At 42.1% G+C, this 14296-nt stretch overlaps 1 protein-coding gene across 3 annotated transcripts in view; it reads left to right on the top strand.

Moving 5' to 3' along the window:
* WDFY2 (WD repeat and FYVE domain containing 2) overlaps positions 1-14296 on the top strand; it is a 69017-nt gene that overhangs the window by 12142 nt on the left and 42579 nt on the right. The window contains exons 3-4 of one of the 3 annotated variants that reach the window (XM_071805319.1): positions 6214-6306; positions 6871-6971. The exons of the other annotated variants lie outside the window; for them this stretch is intronic. Of the exons in view, the coding sequence (XP_071661420.1) occupies positions 6913-6971 (59 nt within the window). The 5' untranslated portion in view covers positions 6214-6306; positions 6871-6912. The remainder of the gene's footprint in view (positions 1-6213; positions 6307-6870; positions 6972-14296) is intronic. 3 annotated transcript variants of the gene reach the window in all.

The raw sequence follows: 14296 nt of genomic DNA, 5'->3' as shown, positions 1-14296 counted from the left end.
ATACTTTTTGTTACAGCTTATATTCATCCTCTAAAAGCCTGATGACTTAAAAAAAATTTTTTTGAGGAATCTGAAATGAACATAGTTGTCTGCTTTTTATGAGATGGGAACATGTCTGCAAGAATGGCCTGAGGACTGCAAATGTTGAGGTCACCAGCAGGAAGCTTGGATAAACCTAAGAAATGTCTTGGTGTGCTTCTGTCTGTGTCTCCCATGGTCTTTCCTTTGCTCTAAAATTGAGCTTGTATTCCCCTGCACTTTTTGACATGAACAGACATCTTTACATGGTTTAAGGAACCAGATTCTAGTGGAAACAAGTGTAATTGTTATTAACCTCTTAATCACAAAACCAGCACTATTAACTATGTAGGCAAGAGTTTTGTATACAAAGTGATAAGAGAGAAGTAGATAAATAACCATTTTGACAAAAATCCTGGATGTGGGAAAAGCAAACTACATAGGTAATTGCTTAGTGATCTGTGTTCAAGTGTTTTGCATGTAGATTAAAAAGTGCAAACTAAGGTTTGAAAAAATGAGGTGCATGCATGTATTGCTACCTCTGACTCAATGGTATTCTTCCAGAAATAAATGATACTACCTGTGTTTTCAGGCAGGCTCCTAATTTGAAAGGCAACCATTGTGATACTTTCAAGCATTATTCGGGCAATGGTTGTCTTTTTGGTTTTAGTTTCATTTCTCTTTATGGCTGCGTGTGATGACTATTTAAGGCAGAAAGTGCTCTTTATTCAGTTTCTGGCCAATGCCTTTACACTGACCTCAGACTAATAAAAACGAAGGAGGGAAAGTGGGAAAGTATGGGCCACCTTGAGATATTATTGTGGTGTGCAAGGTAACAAGAAAGGAAGGCTCTTGTGAGCAGAAATAGCAAACCACTGCTTGTTCTGAATTCCCAGTCCTTCTGAACAAGCCCAGTATTGCACAGGGTGGTGTATGTAGGGCAGACTTCAGCCAAATCAATATTGTTCCTCTTTTCAATGACTGCATGACCCAGCTGCGAGAAATGGACAGCTGAACCCAGGGCCAGTTGCTATAAAGACTGTATTTCTAGTAAACTAAATAGCATGAGGGCATGTATTCAGGCACGGGTATCTGGCTGGCTGTACCATATGATTGTTGGTACCAGGCACTGTTCTTGCCATGAGCCAATTTGCACAGCATCCAATAATCCCCAGACAGGGTTTGAGAGTCAGCTTGGACTAGGGACCGCTCCCAGTACACAGCGTGGATGCAGCTGCTGGCTTCTGTGCCAGGTGGCTTCGCTGCCGGAGACTGGTCCCAGGCCTGTGTCATTTATTAATCCAGGTGTGTTTCACATCTCCAGGGCACCCAGATTACATGGCTGTCCCTGCTGATGGGGAGTGAGATTGCCTATAGGAAATTTGTTTTGTGATTTAAAAACAAATACAGCCAACCAAAACAGACAACAACAAGGAAAAAACCAAACACACAAAACAAAACACACAAGCTGCTGGTTTAAAGGCAGCACAGCCTTTAAAACTAGTCCGCATGTAAACATTTCTGCTAATTTGAGATCTGTAACAATCTACCTGGAAGGATGTTGTAGCATGGAGGGTGTTGGTCTCTTCTCCCAAGTGGCAAGTGGTAGAACAAGAGCAGATGGCCTCAAGTTGCACCAGGGGAGGTTTAGATTGGATATTAGGAAAAAATTCTTCATGGAAAGGTTTGTCAGGCATTGGAACAGGCTGCCCAGGGAAGTGCTGGAGTCACCATCCCTGGAGGTGTTCAAAAGGCGTTTAGAACCATCCCTGGAGGTCTTCAAAAGGCGTTTAGACGAGGTTCTTAGGGAGATGGTTTAGTTGATCTTGATGATCTTGAGGGTCTCTTCCAACTGAAATGATGGTATGATTCTAACTATGAGTTTTAAAAAACTGAATTTGAGACCAAAAATAGTTCAATATTCTTAAAACTGACTTCAGCCAGATGTCTGGGGGAGGGCAGGTCTCCTGGGGCTGTGATGCTGAGCAGAAGAGCATGTGCTGCCAAATTCCTGTGTGTGACATCAGCCAGTGACCCATGGGGCTGCAGCCAGGGCTGAACACAGCTGGAGCACTGAGGTGGCACTCATGGCCTCTGTGGGCTAGTCCTCTGACCAGACCGCTGTGTTTGCTTGCTGCACCACCAGAAGCTCAAGCATTGGGCCTGTAACCTGTGTGAATATATCTCCTTGTCGTCATCAGCAGCTGTCAGGATAATTTGTGTCCACAAGCCTTTGCTTCAGACAACCAGGGAAATATCTTTGGTTTGAGCAGAGCACTGCTTCATCATGTCCTGTAGCTCTGGGAGATGGGACATGAATGCTTCTTTACATGCCATCTCACTCTTTGCTGATGCCATACTGGGGTAACATCCTTCCAGTGGGACTGGTGTCACGGCACTGGGGCTGCTCCATGGGCTGCCAGTAGAAGAGTGCAAGCCTCATCTCTGATGAGTGTGATGGTCCCTCCGTTGTTTCAGGCCATGTGAAAACTTTGGTCCTGTATTTTGAAAGTCACAGAACAGTGCTAAGCTGTACTAAGACCAGTTTTGAAGTACAAGCCACTGATCATTTACCCCTTTGAAACATACATATAGTTTCATGTTATGTGCTAAAGAAAGAATGATTCATGGGGCTCTACACATCTTTTAAACACTTCCAGAAATGGCGACTCAACCCTTCCCTTCTTTCCATGAAGAATTTTTTCCTAATATCCAATCTAAACCTCCCCTGATGCAACTTGAGGCCATTTCCTCTTGTCCTATCACTTGCTACTTGGGAGAAGAGACCAACACCCTCCATGCTACAACCTCCTTTCAGGTAGTTGTAGAGAGTGATCAGGTCTCCCCTCAGCCTCCTTTTCTCCAGGCTGAACAGCCCCAGTTCCCTCAGCCGCTCCCCATCAGACTTGTGCTCCAGGCCCCTCACCAGCTTTGTTGCCCTCCTCTGAACTCCCTCCAGTACATCAATGCCTTTCTTGTAGTGACGGGCCCAAAACGGGACACAGGATTCAAGGTGGACCCTCACCAGTACTGAGTACGGGGGGGACGATTAGTGCCTTAGTCCTGCTGGCCACACTATTCCTGATACAAGCCAGGATGCTGTTGGCCTTTTTGGCCACCTGGGCACACTGCTGGCTCATATTCAGTCAGCTGTCAATCAACACCCCCAGTTCCCTCTCTGCTAAGCACCTTTCCAGCCACTCTTCCCCGAACCTGTAGCACTGCCTGGGGTTTTTGTGACCCAAGTGCATGACGCAGCACTTGGCTTTGTTGAACATCATACAATTGGCCTCAGCCCATTGATCCAACCAGTCCAGATCCCTTGCAGAGCCTTCTTACCCTCCAGCAGATCAACACTTCCAGCCATTTTGGTGTCATCTGCAAATTTACTGAGAGTGCACTTGATCTCCTCGTCCAGATCATTGATAAAGATAGTGAAGATAACCGGCCCCAATACTGAGCCCTGGGAAACACCACTTTTGACTGGCTGCCGTCTGGATTCAACTTGATTCATGACACTCCTTTGGGCCTGGCCATGCAGTCAGTTTTCCTGTGCACCTTGAATCATAAGTACCTTGAATACCTGGGACATAAGGGTTTTACAACAGTCTTTATAGTATTTTTGTACAAAAACAGAAATTCTGCTCAGCCTTTATTGCATAAAATCTTGCGGAAACAACAATATTTAATCAGATACAAAGAGACAGGAGCAGATTTTGAGTCAAATTTAAATTATGAATAGCTATCAATTATGCAGACTTGGCTCTCCTTCCTTTTATGTAACTAAATTTATACTGATTCCTAAAATTACAGATCAGAGTGGCATTTGTGTTGCTATTTGGCGATGTATTATGGTTATGTATTATCTGAAAAAACTTAGTCAATTGGGGAAAAAAATAAATTGCTGAAGTATAAATGGAAAATGAATGCGGAGAATGTGTGATTATCCATCCTGCCTTCCAAAGAAGTTAAATCCTTGTTCAATTGGTGTTTATGCAGTCTCGATTGTATGTTTTTAGCTGCTGCTGGAGGTAACTGCTGCATCTTTGGTAAGTTTGTGCAGTGGTTAGTTTCTACTGTAAGAACTGAGCAGACAGAGGAGACTTCTGAGTGTCTTGGGGATAAAATGGCCAGGTTAATGTGTCAGTCCTTCCAGGGGACCTAGCATCAACTTTTTGTTCAGTTATTCCCACCCAGACTTGTGTTCGAGATTTGATTCTGGGGAGGATGGTATCAGTCCCCACATGCTCAGATCTTACTACCTGCCTTGTCCTCTTAGTTGACTGCTCTTAGAGCTAAGCTCTTACAGAGTAAAAACAGGTCATGGGGTGAGATTTTTGGGATCCAGGTACTAATGCACTCCAGATTAGGATTGCAGGAGGGTGTCCTGGTCTGAGGAGGTTGTAGGATTTCACACAATGCATTTTGCATTGGTTGGCTTGAACTGCCGTGTTTAATGAGAGGACAATTTTTGAGCATCTACGTGTTTCAGGAGGGCAGTGCTCCCAAACACGTGCACTTTCCAGAGACCTGCTGGTGTTTGCTGTCCCTGTCCTTAGATTCTCTTGTGGAACTGGGTGGAGGTGCTGCTTTCCCCACCTGTCCAAGATTGATTTAGAAGTATCTCAAACATATGGCTTTTATTTTGACTAATGTTAATATTTGGTAAATATTCTGTGAACAGGACTGTGCATGTTATTTTTTTAATTAAAAAACTAAGCTGCTTTCAACAAAAAAAGTGGTTTATTCTTGGGACTTGGTAGTAACTTGACTCAAGCAAGGGAGGGAATGAGAGGACGAGCTTCTTAAGAGCTAGTCCTGACACTTGACATTTTTGACAAGCACTGCACAGGAAGCCAATTGAAGTGAAGCTCTTTCTCTCCCTGAAAAACTGTACAGTGCAAATGTTTTCTTACAAGTACAAATTTTGCAATATGCAGTTGGCAGAAAGATAACTTGAAATTTAATTCAGATAGTCTGTGTTAAACTTTCTTTTTCAAACTATTGTTTATTTTCTAATATGCTTATTTTGCAGTGATAAATAATGAACCTTTTTTGCCTTCAGTGACAAGAAAACCTCACCATCTGTTAAAAGAAAGCTGATACAGTCTAATGGGTTTAGTATCCCAAGTATAATTAGCAGAGCAAGAACTTCATATCTGTGAGGTACCGACATAAGTGCAAGTGCACTGTCTGGAGAAGCCTGAATGTGGAAAATATTTTCCATGTTAGATATTTGGAGGTTACACGCAGGGAAATAGTTGTGGAGTACAGCTGGAAGGGTTTTCATTACGTCTGTCACCACCACACTGCTTTGTAAATGGAAACTGTGGAGCTGGACTTCTCCGTTCCTTCTGGTAACCTTATGCACAAAACCCTCTTGAGACCTCAGTGACTGGGTTCCAAGGAGAGTCTCAGGGTTTGAAGGGTTTCTCTTCAGCCTGTTGCCTCCATTTGGATGGATGAATTATTACCAAAATACTGTGCTGTTTCAGTTTTCTTGTCCAAGGGTTACTGAACCAGCAGCTCACTGCCACCCTTACTGCAGACTTGGTATCATTTTTATTTTATAACCAGTTCCCTACTGCTTATTCTTCCCATTCGTCTTTTATCTCTAACACAACTCCTCTCAACTCACTCTGTCCTTTCCTCACCTTCCTGTTTATTCATTCTTTTGATGGCCCTGTCTTGTCAATTCAAAATTAAAAAAAAAAGGATGACTGCCTCCTTCCTGTGTGAACTGCTGGAGCAGCTGCACATCCTTGCTAATGCTGAATACTGTTAAATACCAATATCCAGCAGTCATCTCATACAAGAGTGAGATGGGGCAGCTTGGACTGGGAGAAACAGTAGCACCAGAAAGCTGGTATAAAACATGTTGTACATTGGTGATGTGAAAGGTGTTCGGTGTGTTTAGCTGTTTTTATCTGCCAGATGTTGCCTTTTGAAAACGCGATGTATCCACTATATTCTTCTGTGTTCCAGCAGCTCCTGTCCCACCAGCAGCCTGTAGTAATTCCCAGTTTATTAATGGATTTCTTAACCTCCTTAAATATTATTAAAATGCATTCAATCAGTTTGAGTAATTGGGAGACAGTGAATGTGCGATACCTCTCAGGCAACAAGGAGTGGGCTGGGGTACTATAACCAGTACAGAAATGGAAACCGAATGGGAAGCAATTATTTCCTTTGCAGTGAGGTGGAAGGAATGGCTGTATTTGTCTTTGCCTCACTGCTTTGAAGCCACGATTGACTTGGTGAGGAAGGGAACAAGAGCTGCATGAGCAGGTATGTGGGCTACCTCTGCAGTTGCTTGGGGTTACACAAGTGCTGAAGAGTTGCTGCTGCCAAGGAGAGGTGACCTTGGAAGTCTGGTGCCTGCTGGTTAATGGCTATTTCCAAAAACAGGGGATTGGGATGCGGATTGAGGATCTGTACCTTTCCCCCACACAAACACACCTGAAGTTTATGTTCCTGCCAATAGTGTGAGTATTCTTAAAAGCCCAAGTCTAGTAGGACTTGTAAATCACTGTCAGCCCTTGCTGAACCAGAGCGCTGAAGCCAAAATTCTGGGGAGAGAAATAATGTGGTTGAAAGGTGTGTGAAAGTGAAGCATGCTAGAGGAGCAGACAGTGTGGGATGATTGGGAGAACTGATGGGAATACAGCAAAATGACACTAAGCTTTCCAGTGCGTGATTTGGAAGCAGACTAACGGGCTGTCTTCTTTAGTTCTTATGTCTTAAACAGGGGTTACTGGATGACCACTGGAAAAGCTAAGATGTAGTTCAGCATTCAGTGGCTTCTAATTACCATGTGGCTGCTATACCATGAGCTTCTCTTTCCTTCTACAGAAATACTTCCCTTTCAAAAATTCAATCAAGCAAAACCATTAAATGGTCTGGACAAACAAAAAACAAACAAAAGTGAGAAAAGCAAAGACAAACTTCTCAAGGTACAGTGCCGGGGGGAAAAAGATGCATTTGTGAAATGATCTGGTTGTTGCATTTCTAAGAGCCTTTGTTAGCTCGCGTTTGTTTATACTGTGCAGCACAGATGATGAAAATTTCTGTGTATTTCCAGAACAACCCATTTGTTCACTGTAGTGTTCAAAGTCATAACTGTTCTGGGTCTTTCTTGTAAACTCGATGTTACTGTTTATTGGTATTATTTAGAGCAAGCTGTCCAGCTGATCTGTTTTAGAGGGCAGATCCTGCCCACAAGACATCTCTCTGATCTCTGAATGGTATTTTCCGTCTTCCCTCACAACTGGAATAGAAATTGATTATAAAAATTGTAACCTGCCACTGACCTCTGAGTAAATTATTAAAATACTGCCCTCCATGTGTGCTGCCTCCCTCCAGATGCTCAGTAGTTGGGCCATCTCTGAAGTGAGGTAATTGCTTAATCTGCTGCAGATTGTTAATGGTTCACATTTCTTGATAACTGCTCACAAATTTGATATATCCCTTCAAAGCTCACTCTGTGTTTTTGATAAGAAGACACAATTTACTTATAGTAGATGTGGAATATGGAAGAGACTTACTGGACCATCAGGTTGTTCCGCCTGGATGTTTTCAGCATGTCTCAGATGCCAGAACAGGAGAGTGGGAGGAGGAATTGCTTGATGCAGCAGAATACACGTGGATGTTTGAAACAGAAAGAATGGATTTTACTTTGTGGGAAGCATATCTCGTGGCTTGAGGTGACTGAATGTATTGTCTCAGCCTTTTTTTCATAGTAGCTTATCTGCCTGCAGGGAAAGCTGTTCCTCCCTTCACTGCCCTCCATGTATGAGCCAATCCTGTCTGACCTGTGAGTAGCTGAGTCAAAATTACAAATCTAATTTAATTTTTCAGGCAGTGCTGAGCCTGCAAGGCAAAGAGATCATAAAGGACCCTTCCCTCATTAACTGCCTTTACCCCATCTCAGCTCATCTTTTTGCTTGGCAGATGCTGTGAGCTGATTTTATGCTTTAACTAATAGCACAAGGATTTACTTGCCCAATGGGTGGTCTTTAGCTGTCTTTTACCTTGTATTACCATTTAAAATCTGGTGTCCTCTGCCAAGGTCAGCGATAGATCTAGTCTGCTTCCGTCTGCTGCCATTCTCTGCTTTCAACCACCCTCAAACAGCCCAAAGTGATTGCCTCAGACACCATTCTTTGCACTGTCCGTGCCTATGCTAACTAATAGTCGTCTGCTGGAAGGCAACATCTCTGAATGGAGTGATGTGGAACAAGCTGTGTTCATGTGCATGCAACCACTCTGTACGTAACTCGGGTCACTGTGAAAATATTACTTAATTCAGAGATTAGTGATGTGTACTTGTCTTGGTTAATATCAAGTTACCCTTTCCTAAGAAGAAACCATGCACATCATCTTGTTGCTAGTGGAATAGCACAACACCATCCTGACCATGACAGAGTGCGTGGTACAGCACTTACATGCAGCATACGCTGTTGCTAATAATGTAGCACAGTGGATGACGGGACTCTTCAAACCTGCATATGCACTGTGCTGCTGTGGTGGGCCAGCTCTGTGGCACGGGTTCTAAAATGACTTGCACCTGTTGTAGCCTTCACATCTGTCAGCGTTCTTTTATGTGAATGGAGAATCCTTACTTGTCTCAATTTGGGTAGGCTGGTGTGGGAGCTTACTGAAAGGAAGGTCTCTGGTAAGGCACCCCATCTTTGTTCAGGATGGGGAAAGCTGATCAGCCTTTTCCAGTGAAGCTGTACAGTTGCTCTGTAGTTAAATCAGCAATTATTATGTGAAGTCCTTGCTTTGAAAGTACTCTGCCTCAAATCTCTGATTCCTGTGAATTTTATTGTGTTCATCATGCCTAACAGTATAATCTAGTAAGAACTTACTGCTTTTGAACTTCAGGATGTTGCCTTTTGTATTAGCTTGGAATAAGATTTACATGTGAGGGGCTGCAAAACAAAGAAGCAGATCTTTAGAGCTGATTTTGTCTGAAGACCTCAATTCTGTTTCTTCCAAGATAAGGCTGATACTTCCTCTGTGAATGGCAGTGATAAAGATCTGGAGAATACAAGCAGAGACAGCATCTGGACAGGAATTGCAGAGGACTCGTAACCCTCTAGAGAAAAATAAGTTAGTAAAGTAAGCTAGTAACAAGGTGCCAGCAGAGAAGTTTTAGTCATGTTTGATGCTTTTGCCGTGAACTGGATGCTTTCCCTTATTGCAAAGCAGAACTTAGCAATATGGCAACAACTAGATAAATGAAGTGGAACTGCTACAGGCTTTGTTGGTTTGGTGCGTGGGTAGCTGTCACCTAAGCAGAGGCCTCCTGTCAGTTCTACCAGGCATCTTTACAAAGCTGCACTGTAATATAATACATCATTTCACATATTTAATAATGTATGTTTCTGTACCTGAGGAGAGAGTTGGTCTTTTGTCTGTCCTACGTTCATATAATAGACATGACTTTCCCAACCCATCTTCACTAGGAGAAAGTGTGATGTCTACCATCAAGGTTTTCCCTGGCATGTGATTGCCTCAGCCCATTGCTCTCCTTTATGATTTTATTTCCACCTCTCTTTACCAGGAACATGTGGTGGTTCTGGGATTGCCCTTAGGAGCTGTAGTTGGTGACTCCTCTGTTCCCTCCCTTACCGGTGCAGTCTGGGCCAGTTGTCTGCCCCAAATTAGCAGATAAGCTGATTTGGTCTGGAGAGATGTGAAGAACTGCAGGAGAATATAGTAAGTGGATGGCAATGTATTGCAGAAAGAATCTAATATTGATAAATAAATGTTTTTCTTTCACCTATATTTTGTAAGTTTCTAAATCCTGCCAGTGTGAATAAAAAACATGTACAGCTGCTGCCAAATAAACAAATGCTGCTAGGGTACATACAGGGAAAAGATGGATAAAGAAAGGAATGATAATGCTCTTATAATTCAGCAGGTTTATCTGTGTCTGGATTGCTGTGTTTCGTACAGAAGATGCCAGTTCAGACAGGATATTGCCTCATTAGAGGGATTGGAAGACAGGTAAGGAGAACAGGACCCAAGAACAGCTTTCCCAAGAGATGGGATAGATTGATTACCTTAAAGAGGAAGCATTTAAGAAATCATAGGAGTATACACAGCAACTAGCCAGGGGGGAACGCAGAGACAACAGAAGCTTCCAATTGTGTAGCACAAGAGCAAGAGGATCTTCAATGAAATGAGCAGTTAACTAACTTAAAGATGGTAGAATAAAATTAGCAGAGTATGAAGTTGAAAGCTGAAGAATGAGAATGCTGTAATGAGGCTATCTGAAAGAAGTAGCTGAATCTGAAGAGGGAATGCATGTTTAAGATGATTTTTTGTTTGTTTTAATAATAAACCCTTAGGTTTAGTATGTGACGTTCAGGCTTGCAATACAGGTTTGAAGACAGTTTTTATTCCCTTGTGCTGATTTCCATCTCCCCATGCATCCCCCACAGGAATGCAGAGGTGACAAACTGTGACTGTCTTATAAGCCCTCGGAATGTCACATCACCTCTAAATGACAGTCAGAGGTTTGGGCTTTGCTGGCATTTGACAAAGCACTCAGTATTTGTGATGAGAAGAAAACTGAGAACCCCTAGCAGGGCACTTCAAGGCTGCAGTTCTTTTACAGCTGAAGAACTAACCTTTCAGGATGAGGTTGAGTCTGAATTGCTTTGCCCTGCTTTCTCCACCCCTATTTACTGACACTAAAGCTGCTGGACTTGCTGCTTTCCTTTCCAGGGAGTTCTGTGACTTTCCAGCTGAAGTTGTCCTGCTGGGTCAGAGCAAGGGCAGCTTCATGCCTCCTCTAGTAGAGCAAAGAAGGTAGGAGTTGGGTTTGTGTGAGGACAGTGGAAATATCACTGAGTCCAACTGCCCTGAGAAGAAAATAGCAAAGATCAGAAAAGCTGAAGGAACATTTCATCACCTGTGAATCATTGTTCAAGTTGAATGGTGATCTAGAGGAACTGGAAATGGGAATCCCCTGCAGAAAGTCCTTGATGCCCCAAGGAGAGCATTTCCAGAGGCATCTTGATGTGGTGCAGAGCATACAGATACATTCCATGTAGATATGTTTGCTGTCTCTGGAAAAACAGTGCCATATTTGTTCATAAATAGTTACAGAACAAAAGCCTGTCTGTTTTTAGAGAAGGTTTTTCAATAAGCCTTCAGCATCTGTAGCATGTGACCAGCTGATTGTCCTATTTATTTGCTAAGGAACTTAGCTGTACCATACAGGTATGAGCATTGGGTTGGGTTTGGGTTTTTTTGTTTTGTTTTGGGTTTTTTTGGGGTTTTTTTTTGCACAAAGAACAATGAGTTAAAGTGAAAGTTCATATAGTGACAGAAATACACGTGTAAATGGAGAGGTAACAACTTCATGGGAACTTTTACAGGAAGAAATTCTTCACCATGAGAATGATCAGGCACCAGAACAGGTTGCCCAGAGAAGGTGTGGGTGCCCCATCCCTGGGAGTGTTCAAGGCCAGGGTGGATGGGGCTTTGAGCAACCTGGCCTGGTGGAAGGTGTCCCTGGCCGTGGTGGGGGGATTGGAACTAGACAATCTTCGAGATTCCTTCCAACCCAAACCATTCTATGATTTTGTGTGGATGTTAGGATTTGACAGCTGTTTGCCTGGAAAGGGGTTCATTTTCATTGGGATATGATTGATGGTCTTCTCAAAATCCAAGAAACACAGGTTTTCCCCTACAACTTTGTGTTGTATGAATTACATGTTAGGTGCTTTGTGACTGAATGTAATAAGAATACTGTTAGTGGAAAACGACACTTTAATGGTTGGTGCATACTTTTGTCTATTTGCAGCTAGGACCCTACTTTCCTTACGTTAGGATTCTCAAATATCTGCAATGAATGGTTATATTCTGATTAATACATGAAATATCCTCCAAGAAGCAGTGAAGTAGTTAATGATTTAATTTAGTCTTTTGCAATGGATGATGCAGATGACTTATATCCAGAAATCAAAATGGTGAGAGAGTGCATCATCCTATAGATTTGGAAATGTGTGTTCCTTCCCCCACAGTAAATCCATAATTTACTAGATGCTGCACTGTATAGTTAACCAAGGAAAATATTTATATGAAAAATAAACAGAAGCCTAAGGGCATGACTGAGCCAGGATGTTTCACCTTCCTCTGTATCTCTTTATTACTTGCGAACTCATTTCTTCTGCATTCATTTCTGCTCCCAGGTGCTGTGCTGTTTTGTTACCTGATGCCGTGTTATTGTTTCAGAGCAGCATGGAAAAGTAGAGTAAAACTGAGGAAATGCTTCCTGCTATCGTATATTGGCATTTATGTTTGTTGTAAATTCCAGCCAGGGACTTAATTTAGTGCTTGGGATCAAATGTCAATCTTTCGTGTAAGTTGATCTAAATATGAATATAATTTCTTAGAAAATGTTTGCTGGTGGTATGTATATTGAAATGGGTATGTCCAGCTTTCACTTCACAGATTCAAAAGCATAAGCTTACTTTTTTCTCTGATGGGTAATTAATTCATTTTTCTGCAAAGTGAAGTATGCGTAACTTATTATAAAAATGAGCATTAACTGAGTTGATAGCTCATAGCAGCTTTAGAATAAAAAACCATGTTGTGTTCTGAACAGATGTTCCTACCAGGCAGCTGGAAGCTGCTGAGCTGGTGACCTGGTAGGTTCTTGTTCTTTGCCTTTGCTACATGGACGATTTAGAAGGTGGCTGGAGGGTTGCTTTCTTGCAAATCGTGGATCCGCTAGGTATTTTTAACATGGCTCCACTGGGTCACTTACTGCATAGCAGGCCTGTGTTTTAATCTTTCTAATAACTTCCATTATTGAAACATTTGAATGTGGGAAGGAGGTGAAAGTAATTGAATTGCAATAATTAAATCATCCAATTACCTTCAAAAGGTTGTGTGTTTACACTTCCCAAATGCAAACAGGAATCAATCAGTACAAGAATCACTGAAGTTGCATCTGTTCTGGAAGGAGATAATTTGGTGGGATGTAGGTGGGAATGGGTGCCTGTGGGTAAGAGGGACTGATGATCATTTTGTTACCCCAAAGCTCTGTAAGGAAGACTGATGCACAGGTCTTAATGAGGGAGTTAATTTTGAAACTTTGCTTGAAAAAAATCTTACTGTGGTATAACAGTAATTATCTAATAATTCCCATAACTGCAGACTGATGCTCACTGAGAACTCCAGCTCTGCATTTATCTGCATTTGCAGATAAAATGAGCTTCCCTACAGCGTTTGTGCTGGAATGTGGTGTAGTCACTGTACTGCTTCATATGATACATGATGAACAGTGCTTTTGTGGAGCTGCTGGACACCTGAGGCAGCTCAGGTCTCTGAACTTTGTGCTAGTAACCTCAAGGGAACACAATGTTTTTCTGTGGTTGTGACTTCTGGTTCATTTCTTTGGTTTCTCTTTACTTGCCCGAAGTTTCTGCAGTGGAAACTGGTCAGAATCTGATTTAGGTCCAGTGCTTGACCAGCAGAGCATGCACTGCTTCCAGGCATATGTGCTCGGATGACTGGAAAAAATCACTGAACTGCATTGCTTATTGTCCAGAAAACTGAAAAATGGGTGGAAACTGTTTCACAGCTGAGTAGTAAAACTGTCATGTCACTATCATCTTTCTGAGTCATAAAAATCCATTTCTCCTGAGATGGTCTCTTATGAATCTTTGTTTTCTAGTCACTTCCCACAAAATACTCAAAAAGACCTCTGTGTAAACCAAAACTGTGTTAAATAAAGTGGTGTCTCTTTCTCTTAGGTCTATGTACCACTGATGCTTGTAACTATAGCTGCATATAACCTACCAAAACTGTGACATTTTTCCCTATTCTGCAATATGCATTTGCATTCAGTTTATGGCAGCATGAATTATATTGGGAAATATCTTATAAAATATAGTTTGGGTGAGGATGTTGTGTAAGCTTTGTGTGAAAAAATTCCTGCCTTTCAGTCTGTCTGCCTCCTTGCTTGGGCTACTGTTTTGTCTAAATTTTTTTTCTGAAGATGGATGTTAAATGTACAGTATTTCACACTTGCAGTTTCTTCCCTATTGTACCTTTGTACTGAGCTTCATTCCAGGACTTTTCCACCACAGAAAAGAACTAGTAAAGGCCTTTGCGAGATCATTAACCTCTGAGCTTAGTTTGCACAATACTTTAGTAGCTTATTCCCTAAGATGTTGGCTCAAAATGAGATTATTCATGATCAAAAGTTTTATATGACATAAATTCTTTATTTTTTGTAGGATATGGGGTCTTG

Source organism: Patagioenas fasciata, chromosome 1 (assembly GCF_037038585.1).
Source record: "Patagioenas fasciata isolate bPatFas1 chromosome 1, bPatFas1.hap1, whole genome shotgun sequence".
Taxonomy (NCBI): domain Eukaryota; kingdom Metazoa; phylum Chordata; class Aves; order Columbiformes; family Columbidae; genus Patagioenas; species Patagioenas fasciata.
This window is presented reverse-complemented; position numbering and strand designations above follow the sequence as displayed.